The sequence below is a fragment of the Bombina bombina genome, chromosome 2 (assembly GCF_027579735.1).
Source record: "Bombina bombina isolate aBomBom1 chromosome 2, aBomBom1.pri, whole genome shotgun sequence".
Classification (NCBI taxonomy): Eukaryota; Metazoa; Chordata; class Amphibia; order Anura; family Bombinatoridae; genus Bombina; species Bombina bombina.
Window position 1 is genome coordinate 1283190344 of NC_069500.1, and position 13007 is coordinate 1283203350.

General features: G+C 40.9%; 1 protein-coding gene across 3 annotated transcripts in view; it reads right to left on the bottom strand.

Annotated features, from left to right (window-relative positions):
- The window catches only part of PACRGL (parkin coregulated like), a 122647-nt gene that overhangs the window by 68478 nt on the left and 41162 nt on the right, over positions 1-13007 (bottom strand). For all 3 annotated transcript variants that reach the window (XM_053704098.1, XM_053704099.1, XM_053704100.1), the window contains one exon: positions 928-1062. In XM_053704098.1, coding sequence (XP_053560073.1) covers positions 928-1062 — 135 coding nt within the window. The remainder of the gene's footprint in view (positions 1-927; positions 1063-13007) is intronic.

Sequence of the window (13007 nt, forward strand, 5' to 3'; positions counted from 1 at the left end):
TTGCTTATGAGCCACATAATAATAACGTTGTTATATAATTAATTCCCCGGACACGCCCCCCCTCCCAACTACATTACAAGGTCCAAGAGTGACCGTATTTAGCATTAAAGCTCCTCCCCTAAACCATACAGATTTCATAGGTCCATGAGTGGCCTTCTGAAGTTATGGAGGTGTATTCATTTCAAGGGAAAAAATGAGGTTCCACTTCTCACACCCAGTTCTTCGACTGGGAATTAACAAGAGCGGCTTTGGCCCACTATTCACCATACAGTTGAACTGGAATAATGTACATTAATAGTCTTAAGATTTTTATTTGATATATTGATTCTCTACATGTTCAATTACTAAATTATCATATATAAGAGTGGTTTCCCTTTTCTACATTTGATATAACCTGTAAAATGTCTGTAGTAAGAAATTGTAGCTCTCAAAAAAGATTGTATGTCTGGGCTTATAGTAGGTTAACATAAAGTATCATCCTAATAGGCAGCAAAACATGATACAGAGGTTCTATTGAAAGATTTGTGTACAGAGTAAAAAATTAAGGTATCAATGTAAGTCTTGTACTGCTCTGGTATGTGACATTATCGAACTATTGTACAATATGACTGTATTAAGAGTCCAAATATACTTTAGAGAGAAGCACACAGAAGATGTTTGATGTTTTTCAACAAATTTATGTTATTGATCTATTCTTTTAGACGTATGTCAAAGTGTGTTACATACTGATGTAATCTGATATGTGTTGTTTGACTTCTCAATAACTTAATAAAAAAAAAATATTGATAAAAAAAAAAAGCTTACGGTTAGTGTAGTTAGCGTGTGAGCGGGAACGTTAAATGCCTTTCGACTTGGAATCTGGCCCTTAATATTTTAGTGTTGCTTAGATTGGAATCTGAGAGGTAAGAGAATGAAAAACAAACATACCAGAGCACCTTTCAGTGCTGTTGCCACCCTGGGTAATACTGGCAAAGCCTTTTCCTGTGCCCCACTAACCAGCAGTAACTCCTTAAATCCTTCTTGAGAAACAAATGTATAAGGATGTTTAGTCTCTCTAAGACCCTGTAACAGAAGAGGAAATAATTATCAGAATATCCATGCAAATTACTGGTTACACAGCAAGAGTGCACTACCTTATATGGATAAAGGTAGAGCTAGATACTCAATATATACTGTGGCCTATTCAAACTCTTCAGAATTTCTATATAATGTTTGAATACACATGAATGAAGGTTTTTTCTTTAAAAATAATATCTATTGATGACATCTGTGCACTGTACAATTAACAAATTTTAGATCATTAATTTTAAAACACCAATATACTTTGCTGTAATCTTAAATGAACAATGCAATGCCTATATTTTAGTTTTGTACACATTTCATAGTTTTAAAGTATGACATGAGCAACAATTTTAACATTATAATAAACAATTACTTTCATTATCAAAATGTTCAAGAAACAGCAAAGATATGCCCTGGGGAAAGAAATCAAAACACATTTTCAAAAGGTTAAGGTTGTTGAATTCTAAATGTCCAAAACATTTGAAAAGTGTTTTCTGCTGGATTGTAATACAGCTGTCACATTTTATTATTATTATTGGTTATTTGTAGAGCGCCAACAGATTCTGCAGCGCTATAAACAAAGGGGAGTACAACAAAACAATTAAAGGGATCAAATGGGTAGAGGGCCCTGCCAAGAGTTGCACTGTTGTAATTCACTCTTAAGAAGGTGATCTACAAACAGCTGGACTCTTAGGCTTACATGCTAAGGGGGTTCAGGGGATAGCAATGGAGGAGTGGAACTGGTATAAAGTAAGGTTAGCATAGGTTGTATGCATCCTTGAACAGTAGAGTCTTTAGGGAGCGCTTGAAGCTTTCAAAACTAGGGGAGAGTCTTGTGGGGCGAGACAGAGAGTTCCACAAGATGGGAGCCAGTCTGGAGAAGTCCTGTAAACGGGAGTGCGATGAGGTAACCAGAGAGGAGAGTAGGAGGTCATGAGCAGAGCGAAGGGGACGGGAGGGAAAGTATCTGGGGACGAGGTCTGAGATATAGGGGGGAGCAGTGCAGTTGAGGGCTTTGCATGTCAGAGTGAGAATTTTGTGTTTGATCCTAGAGGCAAGAGGAAGCCAGTGAAGGGATTGGCAGAGAGGAGCAGCAGATGAAGAGCGACGTGTAAGGAAGATGAGTCTGGCAGAGGCATTCATTATGGATTGTAAGGGAGCTAGGCGGCAGGTGGGGAGACCAGAGAGGACAGAGTTGCAGTAATCAAGGCGGGAAAGAATGAGAGAGTGGATTAAAATCTTAGCTTTGGCTTGTGTAAGGAAGTGTCTAATTTTGGAGATGTTTTTAAGGTGGAAGCGGCAGGCTTTAGCCAAGGACTGAATGTGAGGAGTGAAGGAAAGATCTGAGTCAAATGTGACCCCGAGACATTGGGCATGCGGGGTAGGGGTAATGATGGAGTTGTCGACAGTTTTAGAGATATTGGGGGTGGAGATTTTGGAAGAAGGGGGAAAATGAGGAGCTTGTGTAAGGAAGTGTCTAATTTTGGAGATGTTTTTAAGGTGGAAGCGGCAGGCTTTAGCCAAGGACTGAATGTGAGGAGTGAAGGAAAGATCTGAGTCAAATGTGACCCCGAGACATCGGGCATGCGGGGTAGGGGTAATGATGGAGTTGTCAACAGTTTTAGAGATATTGGGGGTGGAGATTTTGGAAGAAGGGGGAAAATGAGGAGCTCAGTTTTGGAGAGATTTAGCTTGAGGTAGTGGGAGGACATCCAGGAAGCGATGTGAGAGAGACAGTTAGTGACACGGGTTAGCAAGGAAGGAGATAGGTTTGGTGCAGAGAAGTAGATTTGGGTGTCATCGGCATACAAATGATATTGGAAACCGTGGGACTTAATTAGGGAGCCTAGTGATGACGTATAGATTGAGAAGAGAAGGGGACCGAGGACAGAGCCTTGCGGTACTCCGACAGAAAGTGGTGACGAGGCAGAGGAGGCCCCAGAGAAGGCTACACTGAAGGTACGGTTTGATAGGTAGGAAGAGAGCCACGAAAGGGCTGTGTCACAGATGCCGAAGGATTGGAGGGTTTGGAGCAAAAGAGGGTGGTCGACAGTGTCAAAGGCTGCGGACAGATCAAGGAGGATAAGCAGAGAGAAGTGGCCTTTTGATTTTGCTGTAAGTAGGTCGTTGGTGACCTTAACAATAGCTGTCTCTGTGGAGTGATAGGGACGAAATCCAGATTGCAGCGGGTCAAGAAGGGAGTTTAACGTAAGGAAATGGGATAGGCGTGCATATACAAGTTTTTCGAGAAGCTTTGAAGCAAGAGGGAGGAGGGAAATAGAGCGGTAGTTGGATGGGGAGGTAGGATCAAGGGAAGGTTTTTTGAGGATAGGTGTGACTAGTGCATGTTTCATCGATGAGGGAAATGTACCAGTGCTGAGGGAGAGGTTGAAAATTTGTGTTAGTATAGGGGTAAGGGTAGCAGAGAGGGAGGGGAGTAGCTGTGAGGGGATGGGGTCAAGGGGACAGGTAGTGAGGTGAGAGCACAGTATAAGTGCCAAAACTTCTTCCTCAGTAACAGGGGAGAATGAACTAAGTTACAGGTTATGAGGGTTGTGGTTGAGTGAGAGTATTTGAGGGGGGAGTGAATGGAATTATGTTGAGAGCTTCATGTCTGATGGAGTCAATTTTGTTAATGAAGTGACTGGCAAAGTCTTGAGCTGACAGAGAAGTTGTATTAGGAAGTGGGGGAGGGCGGAGGAGAGTATTGAAAGTGGAGAACAGACGTTTTGGGTTTGAAGAAAGATTAGAGATAAGAGTAGAGAAGTAGTGTTGCTTGTGGAGATTAAGGGCAGAATAGTAGGAGTTCAAGATGAATTTGTAATGAAGAAAATCAGCTGAACTCCGTGATTTTCTCCAATGCCGTTCAGCAGTACGGGAACATCTGCGTAGGTACCGTGTCAGAGGAGTATGCCAGGGCTGGGCATGAGTGTGTGATTTCCGAGCAATGGTAAGAGGGGCGGATATAAGGGTGGAATTATAGTGGCAGATAGATTGTTCAGGGCAGGAAAAGGAGGAGAAGGATGAGAGGAGCGGTTTAAGGGAATTAGCAAGTTGTTGCTGATCTAAAGACATAACGCTTCTGTGAAGTTTGGTGTGAGGAGTAGAAGGAGGGAGAGTTGTAGGAAGGGATGATACGTTGCAAGTAAGGAGATGGTGGTCAGAAAGAGGAAAAGGGGAGTTTAAGAAGTTTGAGAGAGTGCATCGATAGCTAAAGATCAGGTCAAGAGAGTGACCGTCTTTGTGAGTGGAAGAATCAGTCCATTGTGACAGACCGAAAGAGGAAGTGAGTTGCAGAAGTTGTTTAGCAGATGAGGCAGTGGGATTGTTAAGGGGGATGTTGAAATCGCCAAAAATGAGGGCAGGGGTGTCTGAGGAAAGGAAATAGGGTAGCCAGACACAGTGTCCACATATAGTGCTTTCCCCAGGACCTTTTTAGCGGGTGCACCACCCAGCTGAATTTACTAACCACCGGCTAACATTTTACCAAATCTTATGATAAAATGAGCTATTATTAAAAATGTTCATTTTTTATTGCACAAAATTGTCATTAAATACATTTATGTTAAATTATACAATTAATGTGTGCTTTGCATAGCAGAAAATTATATAATATTGGAAAATATTACTTTGCCCCCACCCAGCTACTTCATAATAAAAAAGTTTATGTGGAGAACACTGCAAGGTATATTAAAAGCTTGTGACAAGTGGTTATCATTGGTTTACAAATGGATTCAAATTACACTAAATAAATTCTCATAGCTGGAAATGCACACTGTAGAATTATCAAGCCTAACCCTGAAATATATATTTTCCTAATTAGGTTTATTAGATGACAACTGTAAAACAATGCACTTTATACTAACATAATGACAGCGGGTAGCCTTGTTGCCTGCAAACTCAAGCCTGCATTGGCTCCTCCAAATAAGGCAAGTGTTGGGTAGATATTCCCTAATTAAATCAATTGCATCAAACAATATGTTAATTTGTTTAAACTTGTCTGATATGTTATTATATAGCAAAACAGAAATGTCTTGTAATTACGAGGTGTTTACTTTCCATTTAAGGTTGCCACTCAGCCAGTATTTTGAAGTAATAGAATGAACACACATACATAAAAAAATGTCAAAGAGTCAGAGGGACCGAATTATCAAAGTGCGAGCAGACATGATCCCCTGAAGCGGATCATGGTCGCCGCACATTGATAAATGCCGACAGCATACGCTGCATATTTATCACTGCACAAGCATTTCAAGTGAAATACTTGTGCAATGCCGCCCCCTGCACATTTGCGGCCAATCGGCGGCTAGCAGGAGGTGTCAATCAACCCGATCGTATCTGATCGGGCTGATTGCTGTCCGCCGCCTCAGAGGTGGCGGACGAGTTAAGGAGCAGCTGCTTCTCAACTCCTGTTTGCCGCGAGCCTGAAGCCTCGTGCGGAAACAGATACATTCAGCTCAATACAGGGCTTGATAAATCGGCCCCCGAGAGTTTAACCTGAATACATCCCTACTAATTTTAGTTTCTAAGTTAAAGGGATCGGAAAATCAAAATTAAACTTGCATGGTTCAGATGTAATTTTAAGACATTTTTAAATTCAGTTCTATCTCAAATGTGCTTCGTTCTATTGGTATCCCTTGTTGAAAAACAATATATTATTTTTTAGCAAACTGGGTACTGCCAGACAGCTGCCCGTACCCAAGATAGCAGCAAATTGGTAGGGGGGGGGGGATCAGGGAGGTTGAGTGTTAAGGGGGAATCCAACACTGCAGAATAAATATTTTTAAAAAAAGCCTTTTATTTTAGTACTGGCAGACTTTCTGCCAGTTCTTAAGATGGCGGTGACAATTGTGAGGTGGGGGAGAGAAGAGAGCTGTTTGAGGGGGGTCAGGGTGGGATCAGGGGATGGGATGTGTCAGGTGGGAGCCAGAGCTCTACACTCAAGCTAAAATTAACCCTACAAGCTACCTAATTAACCCCTTAACTGCTAGGCATAATACAAGTGTGGTGCGCAGCAGCATTTAGCAGTCTTCTAATTACCAAAAAGCAATGCCAGAGAAGCATTTACCACCATTTGTGCCATAATTGCACAAGTTGTTTGTAAATAATTTCAGTGAGGAACCTAAAGTTAGTGAAAAAGTTAACAATTTTTTTTTTATTTGATCGCATTTGGCGGTGAAATGGTGACATGAAATATACCAAGATGGACCTAGATAAATACTTGGGGTTGTCTACTACACTACACTAAAGCTTAAATTAACCCTACAAGCTACCTAATTAACCCCTTCACTGCTGGGCATAATACAATTGTGGTGAGCAGGAGCAGCATTTAACGGCCTACTAATTACCAAAAAGCAATGCCAAAGCCATATACCTGCAGTGACGTGCAGTGAGGTCAAAGACTGGTGAGGCACTATATAGGATACGCCGGAGAAAAAGGGCAGGTTTTAATTAGAGCTGAACCAGTGCACAGGTGAAATAATCAGCTAATGGGTGAGAGCAAGTTAGTAACCACAGTGTTGCTGATTAGCTGATTACTTCACCTGTGCACCGGTTCAACTATAATGAAAACCTGACCTGTTGGGGGTACTTGAGGACCGTGGTTGAGAAACACTGCACTAAAGCACCAGCTCATAAGAAATCAAATGTATTGATTACCTGGAGAATAAAGCACACATACTCTGCTCACTGACACCCACACACACTCTGCTCACATACACACTCACACAATTCTGTGGCACAGTGCCAGTTACTAAGCAATTAGAATGATACACAAGCTCTTCTCTACTCACCACTGTATTGTAAAAAGAAAAATGATTTACCATACTAAGAGGTGCCAGAAATCCACTCCTAGTTACCTATTACGTGTAAGAAGCTAAAAAAGACAAGGGATTGCTATATAAAGTTTAAAAAGGTGCATAACCCAATATCAGCATATAAAACCATGTAGTAAAGTAATAAATATATCTCAAATACAGCTCCAATACCAGCAGCTAAAACCATATAGTATAGTAAAATGCATATATTTATATTATTGAAAAAATGGCTGTGTTTAAAAAAAATAATGGTTGGGCTGTGTGCGACAATATAATTTATAACAGTTTGGAGGATGAGCAAAGCAGTCTGGCAACTAAAAGTTAAAGGGACACTAAACCCCAATTTTCTTTCATGATTCAGATACAATATTCCAATTTACTTCTAGTATCTAATTTGCTTCATTCTCTAGATATCCTTTGTTGATAAAATAGAAATGCACATGGTTAGCCAATCACATGAAGCCACCAATCAGCAGCTACTGAACCTATCTAGATATGCTTTTCAGCAAAGGTCATCACGAGAATGAAGCAAATTAGATAATAGAAGTAAATTAGAAAGTTTTTTAAAACTGCATGTTCTTTCTAACTCATGAAAGAAAAAAAAATATGGGTTTCATGTCCCTTTAAATTAGTGGGAAGCAGTGAAGCAAGAAAAGATTTACCCTTGATTTATGGCAGGTGACCTGAGTAGTTAGGCTCTATAATAATTTATACAGGCTGACCAGGATAGGTGGAAGTAAATCTTGATGTTTGTGGAGTCGCAGGAAGTACAGATTTAGGGACTAAAAAAATTAAATGGAACTTTTACAAATATTGAAGTAACTCAGAAAGTGATTTACAAAGAAACTAATGATATAATAATGTGCCTGGTCTCTTGAACTTCAAGGGACCAGGCACATTATTAGCTTGAATAGGGTTTCAGTAGGTTGCTGTGGATAGTGGGACTTAATGCATTATGAAGCCAAAACAAGTTCTGTGCAAACCAAATAGTTAATGAGGAGCTAAAAATAATCTATGACAGCAGTGTGGGAGCCTCAGCATTATACTATCTCTGACTGACTGACACGCACCTTAGATCTGTGAAGCGGCATCTGTTTTCTACACACACAACCAGGACTGAGAGAGAAGGGGGCAGTGTCTACAACCAGAAGGGGGGAGGAGGAATGTGTAAGGGAGGAGGAGAGGCTGCCGAACACCAGACAGGCAGACAGTGAAGGAAATGTGTACACAGGAACACAAATGTGCACTGCAGATTCATAAAAACTCAGTTTATATAAATACAATAGTGACTGTGTTTGCTCCCAGTTCACCCCCAAATGTGCCTGTGGTGCCCAGGCCCCCAGGCAGTTATCCTGTTTGCCCACATGTCCCACATTAAATGAATATGCTAGCTTTGCCCCACACCCTGCCTGTGTGTTCTGTCTGAAACTGTGAGCTCTGCAGAATCCTTTATAATAACCTGTGTACGAGGGGGCTTCTTTGTTACTCTGACACAGATGTAATAACAGAGCAGCCCTCTTGTACACAGAAAGGTTAACCTAGGCAGCTTGCTTAACTGTGTAATTTACCTAACACTAAAGCTCCTCCAGTCCGGACCTTGACTGTCACACTAGACTCACTGCTGCACCGTCTGTCAGTCTGTCACAGTGCCACTGACTACTGTCTACTCTCCTGCTTCTTCTCTCTCACCTCAGGATCAGGAGCCGTGGCAAAACCATGGGGGGGGGGGGCCAGCGGGGATATTATGATGACGAGTCTACAGCATGCATCAGCAACACAACACACTGTCACATGTGACTGACTGTCAAATATAATTGAGTTTACCGTACACCGTCACCACAGGTTTACAAATTACAATACATACTGACTGTAATTTGTAAACCCATAGCAACGGCGTACAGTGCAATCAATTATATTTGACTCTAAGACTCTTAGTGTTTCCTTGGCCTGTAGCAGTGCAGGAGGAGGAAGCCGCTTAGCCATTATAATAGCCGCCTCGGTGGTGGCACGGCGTCTACAGCAGCAATAAGCAAAAGCAAATAATTATAAAAAAACACCTACCGCAAGCCATAGATGTGATGATTAGCAATGGCTCTCAGACTCAGACTTCACTTGACCTCACCTTGTGGCCAACGAGTCATGTCTGACTGAGAGCCACTGCTAATCACATCACCTCAATAGCGGTAGTCTCTCTCTACTGGGTCTCAGTCCAGACTAGTACCCCATTAACGGTCAGTGCCACCTCCATCATCTTCACCTCAATAGCGGTAGTCTCGGTCTCCTGGGTCTCAGTCCAGAATAGTGCCCCACTAACGGTCAGTGCCACCTCCATCATCTTCACCTCAATAGCGGTAGTCTCTGTCTCCTGGGTGACGTCTCAGTCCAGACTAGTGCCGCACTAACGGTCAGTGCCACCTCCATCATCTTCACCTCAATAGCGGTAGTCTCTGTCTCCTGGGTCTCAGTCCAGAGTCACTCTGGACTGGTCCTTACCTGACAGTGTTGCTCCGAGTCTTGAGTCTCCTCCAGGGCAGGACAGACCTCCTCCACACAGCCACAACTAGTGTAGTAGGCACTAGGTAGCACGGGCATGCAGACTCTTGCAGGCAGCTCAGCAACTCCCTCCACACTCACTACTGAGTCTTCCCGCCAGTCTGATGTGTGGGCGCGACGTCAATCAGATTCAGCAGCCCAGCAGGCACGCCTCCCCACAGTGCTGCTGAATGCTGATTGGCTCAAGTGATCTAGCTCATCATGGAGGCGGTTTTGAGAACCGCCTCCAATGGAGCTTGTATGAGGGCCCGGGGAGTAACCAGTGGGTGGCGCAGCTCTAAGTGAGCACTCAACAGTTATTTAGATCCATGTTGCGCAATGTATGGAGGGCAGCGGACCGGCTCACTGCCTCCTAATTGCGCAACAATGGATGGTGAAATTGCAGCGCAAGCGCACAGCGCACAGTAACTACTAGTAATCAGTGATCACCATCGGGAATGGGGGGGATACCCTTGGGGCGAGGGTGGGCGTGGCCAAAAAATTAATAAGATAAAAAACACTTTTTTTTTTATATAAATATTATTTGAAATCTTTTCTTCCCTCATTGGACAGGGGAGGCACTGCCTCCCCTGCCTCCTATTACTGCACGTCACTGTATACATATATGTCTGCTATTTCTGAACAAAGGGGGTCCCAGAGAAGCATTTACAACCATTTTTGCAATAATTACACAAGCTGTTTATAAATAAGTTCAGTGAGAAACCTAAAGTTTGTGAAAAAGTAAACATTTTTTTTATTTGATCGCATTTGAAGGTGAAATGGAGGCATGAAATATATCAAAATGGGCCTAGATCAATACTTTTGGTTGTCTACTAAAAAATAAATATATACATGTGAAGGGTTATTCATGGATTCCTGACAGATATCAGTGTTATAATGTAACTAATCGCTAATTTAAAAAAAAAAAAAAAAAAATGGTTTGGAAATAGCAAAGTGCTACTTGTACTTATTGCCCTATAACTTGTAAAAAAAAAGCAAAGAACATGTAAATATTGGTTATTTCTAAACTCAAAACAAAATTTAGAAACTATTTAGCTATGGTGTTTTTTGGTGGTTGTAAATGTGTAACAGATTTTGGGGGTCGAAGTTAGAAAAAGTGTGTTTTTTTCAATTTTTTCATCATATTTTATAATTTTTTTTATAGTAAATTATAAGATGATGAAAATAATGGTATCTTTAGAAAATCGGTATATAATGTGTGGGTACAGTAAAGGAGTACGAGGAAAATTACAGCTAAACACAAACACAACAAAAATTAAAAAATAGCCCTGGTCCTTAACGGTAGGTAAATTGAAAAATGGTCTGGTCACTAAGGGGTTAAATCAGATTTTTTTTTTTTAATTAAATTAAATGCTTTTTGAGGAAAAGATAGTTTTTTTTATGAGATACATTATAATCCAAAGGTTATTCATCCTGAAACATAGGTTAGTTTTTCATTGTATAGCAAAAACAGAATTTATGCTTACCTGATAAATTACTTTCTCCAACGGTGTGTCCGGTCCACGGCGTCATCCATTACTTGTGGGATATTCTCCTCCCCTACAGGGAAAGGCAAGGAGAGCACACAGCAAGAGCTGTCCATATAGCTCCCCCTCTGGCTCCGCCCCCCAGTCATTCGACCGACTGTTAGGCGAAAAAGGAGAAAACTATAGGGTGCCGTGGTGACTGTAGTGTATAAAGAAAAAGAAAAAATTTTCAAACCTGATTAAAAAACCAGGGCGGGCCGTGGACCGGACACACCGTTGGAGAAAGTAATTTATCAGGTAAGCATAAATTCTGTTTTCTCCAACATTGGTGTGTCCGGTCCACGGCGTCATCCATTACTTGTGGGAACCAATACCAAAGCTTTAGGACACGGATGAAGGGAGGGAGCAAATCAGGTTACCTAAACAGAAGGCACCACGGCTTGCAAAACCTTTCTCCCAAAAACAGCCTCCGAAGAAGCAAAAATATCACATTTGTAAAATTTGGCAAAAGTGTGCAGAGAAGACCAAGTCGCTGCCTTACATATCTGATTAACAGAAGCCTCGTTCTTGAAGGCCCATGTGGAAGCCACAGCCCTAGTGGAGTGAGCTGTGATTCGTTCAGGAGGCTGCCGTCCGGCAGTCTCATAAGCCAATCGGATAATGCTTTTCAGCCAGAAAGAAAGAGAGGTAGCAATAGCTTTTTGTCCTCTCCTCTTACCAGAGTAAACGACAAACAAGGATGATGTTTGTCTAAAATTCTTTGTTGCTTCTAAATAGAACTTTAAAGCACAGACTACATCTAAATTGTGTAACAAACGTTCCTTCTTTGAAACTGGATTCGGGCACAGAGAAGGAACAAATATTTCCTGGTTAATATTCTTGTTGGAAACAACTTTTGGAAGAAAACCAGGCTTGGTATGCAAAATAACCTTATCTGAATGGAACAAAAGGTAGGGTGGATCACACTGCAAAGCAGATAATTCAGAAACTCTTCTAGCAGAAGAAATAGCAACCAAAAACAGAACTTTCCAAGATAGCAACTTGATATCTATGGAATGTAAGGGTTCAAACGGAACCCCCTGAAGAACTGAAATAACTAAATTTAGACTCCAAGGAGGAGTCAAGGGTCTGTAAACAGGTTTGATTCTGACCAAAGCCTGTACAAAAGCTTGTACCTCTGGCACAGCTGCCAGTCGTTTGTATAACAAGACAGATAAAGCAGAAATCTGTCCTTTTAGAGAACTCGCTGACGATCCCTTATCCAAACCTTCTTGGAGAAAGGAGAGGATCTTAGGAATTTTAATCTTACTCCAGGAAAATCCCTTGGATTCACACCAACAGATATATATTTTCCATTAAAATCTGACAGCGCTCAACCTTGTGTCTGTAGCTCCTAGTTTTGTGGGTACCAGCGCCCCCAAAAAGGTGAATGTAGTGCTAAAAATAAATACACAGAGCGCCTCCTAAAAGGCTAAGACACTAGTAGTGACAAGATTATTTAAATAAAAAATATATTGAAATTCTATAGGGGTATATATAATATTTTATAAGCTACTTATAGCTAAAATATACAAACAAGATACAAAAGTGGATCCACTTAAAATTAACAATAAAATATGCATATATCTATATAAAAAACAATACAATTGTGGTTAAAAACCACAACAATATACAATCTTAATCACAAAATAAATTACAATAAAACAGCTGTTGATGATTGGATAAAAAATATAAATATATAAAAACATCAATTTACTGAGTATGTGTCCATAAATATGTAGGTCCCAAACTTTAAATTCTTTCCAGAGAGTGAATTGATAAAGGCCTAGTTCTTAGGGCCGAAACGCGTTGACATATATGGTAAGCTTCTTTTCAATTACTGACTAATTTTGAATAGCAGTTTTGCACTATGTTATATTTGTTTTATTACAGGTATATCTTTGAATGAATTGATCCCTGAGACATAGGATCCATTTTTGTATTTTTTCATCGTTTACACACAGGAATAACTTTTTAGGAGCATCTCTTCACATCTTGTATTCACATAAGGGTCACTTTATAAGTGTGTTATTCACTTTAACACATCCTAAATATTCATTTGGATTATTTT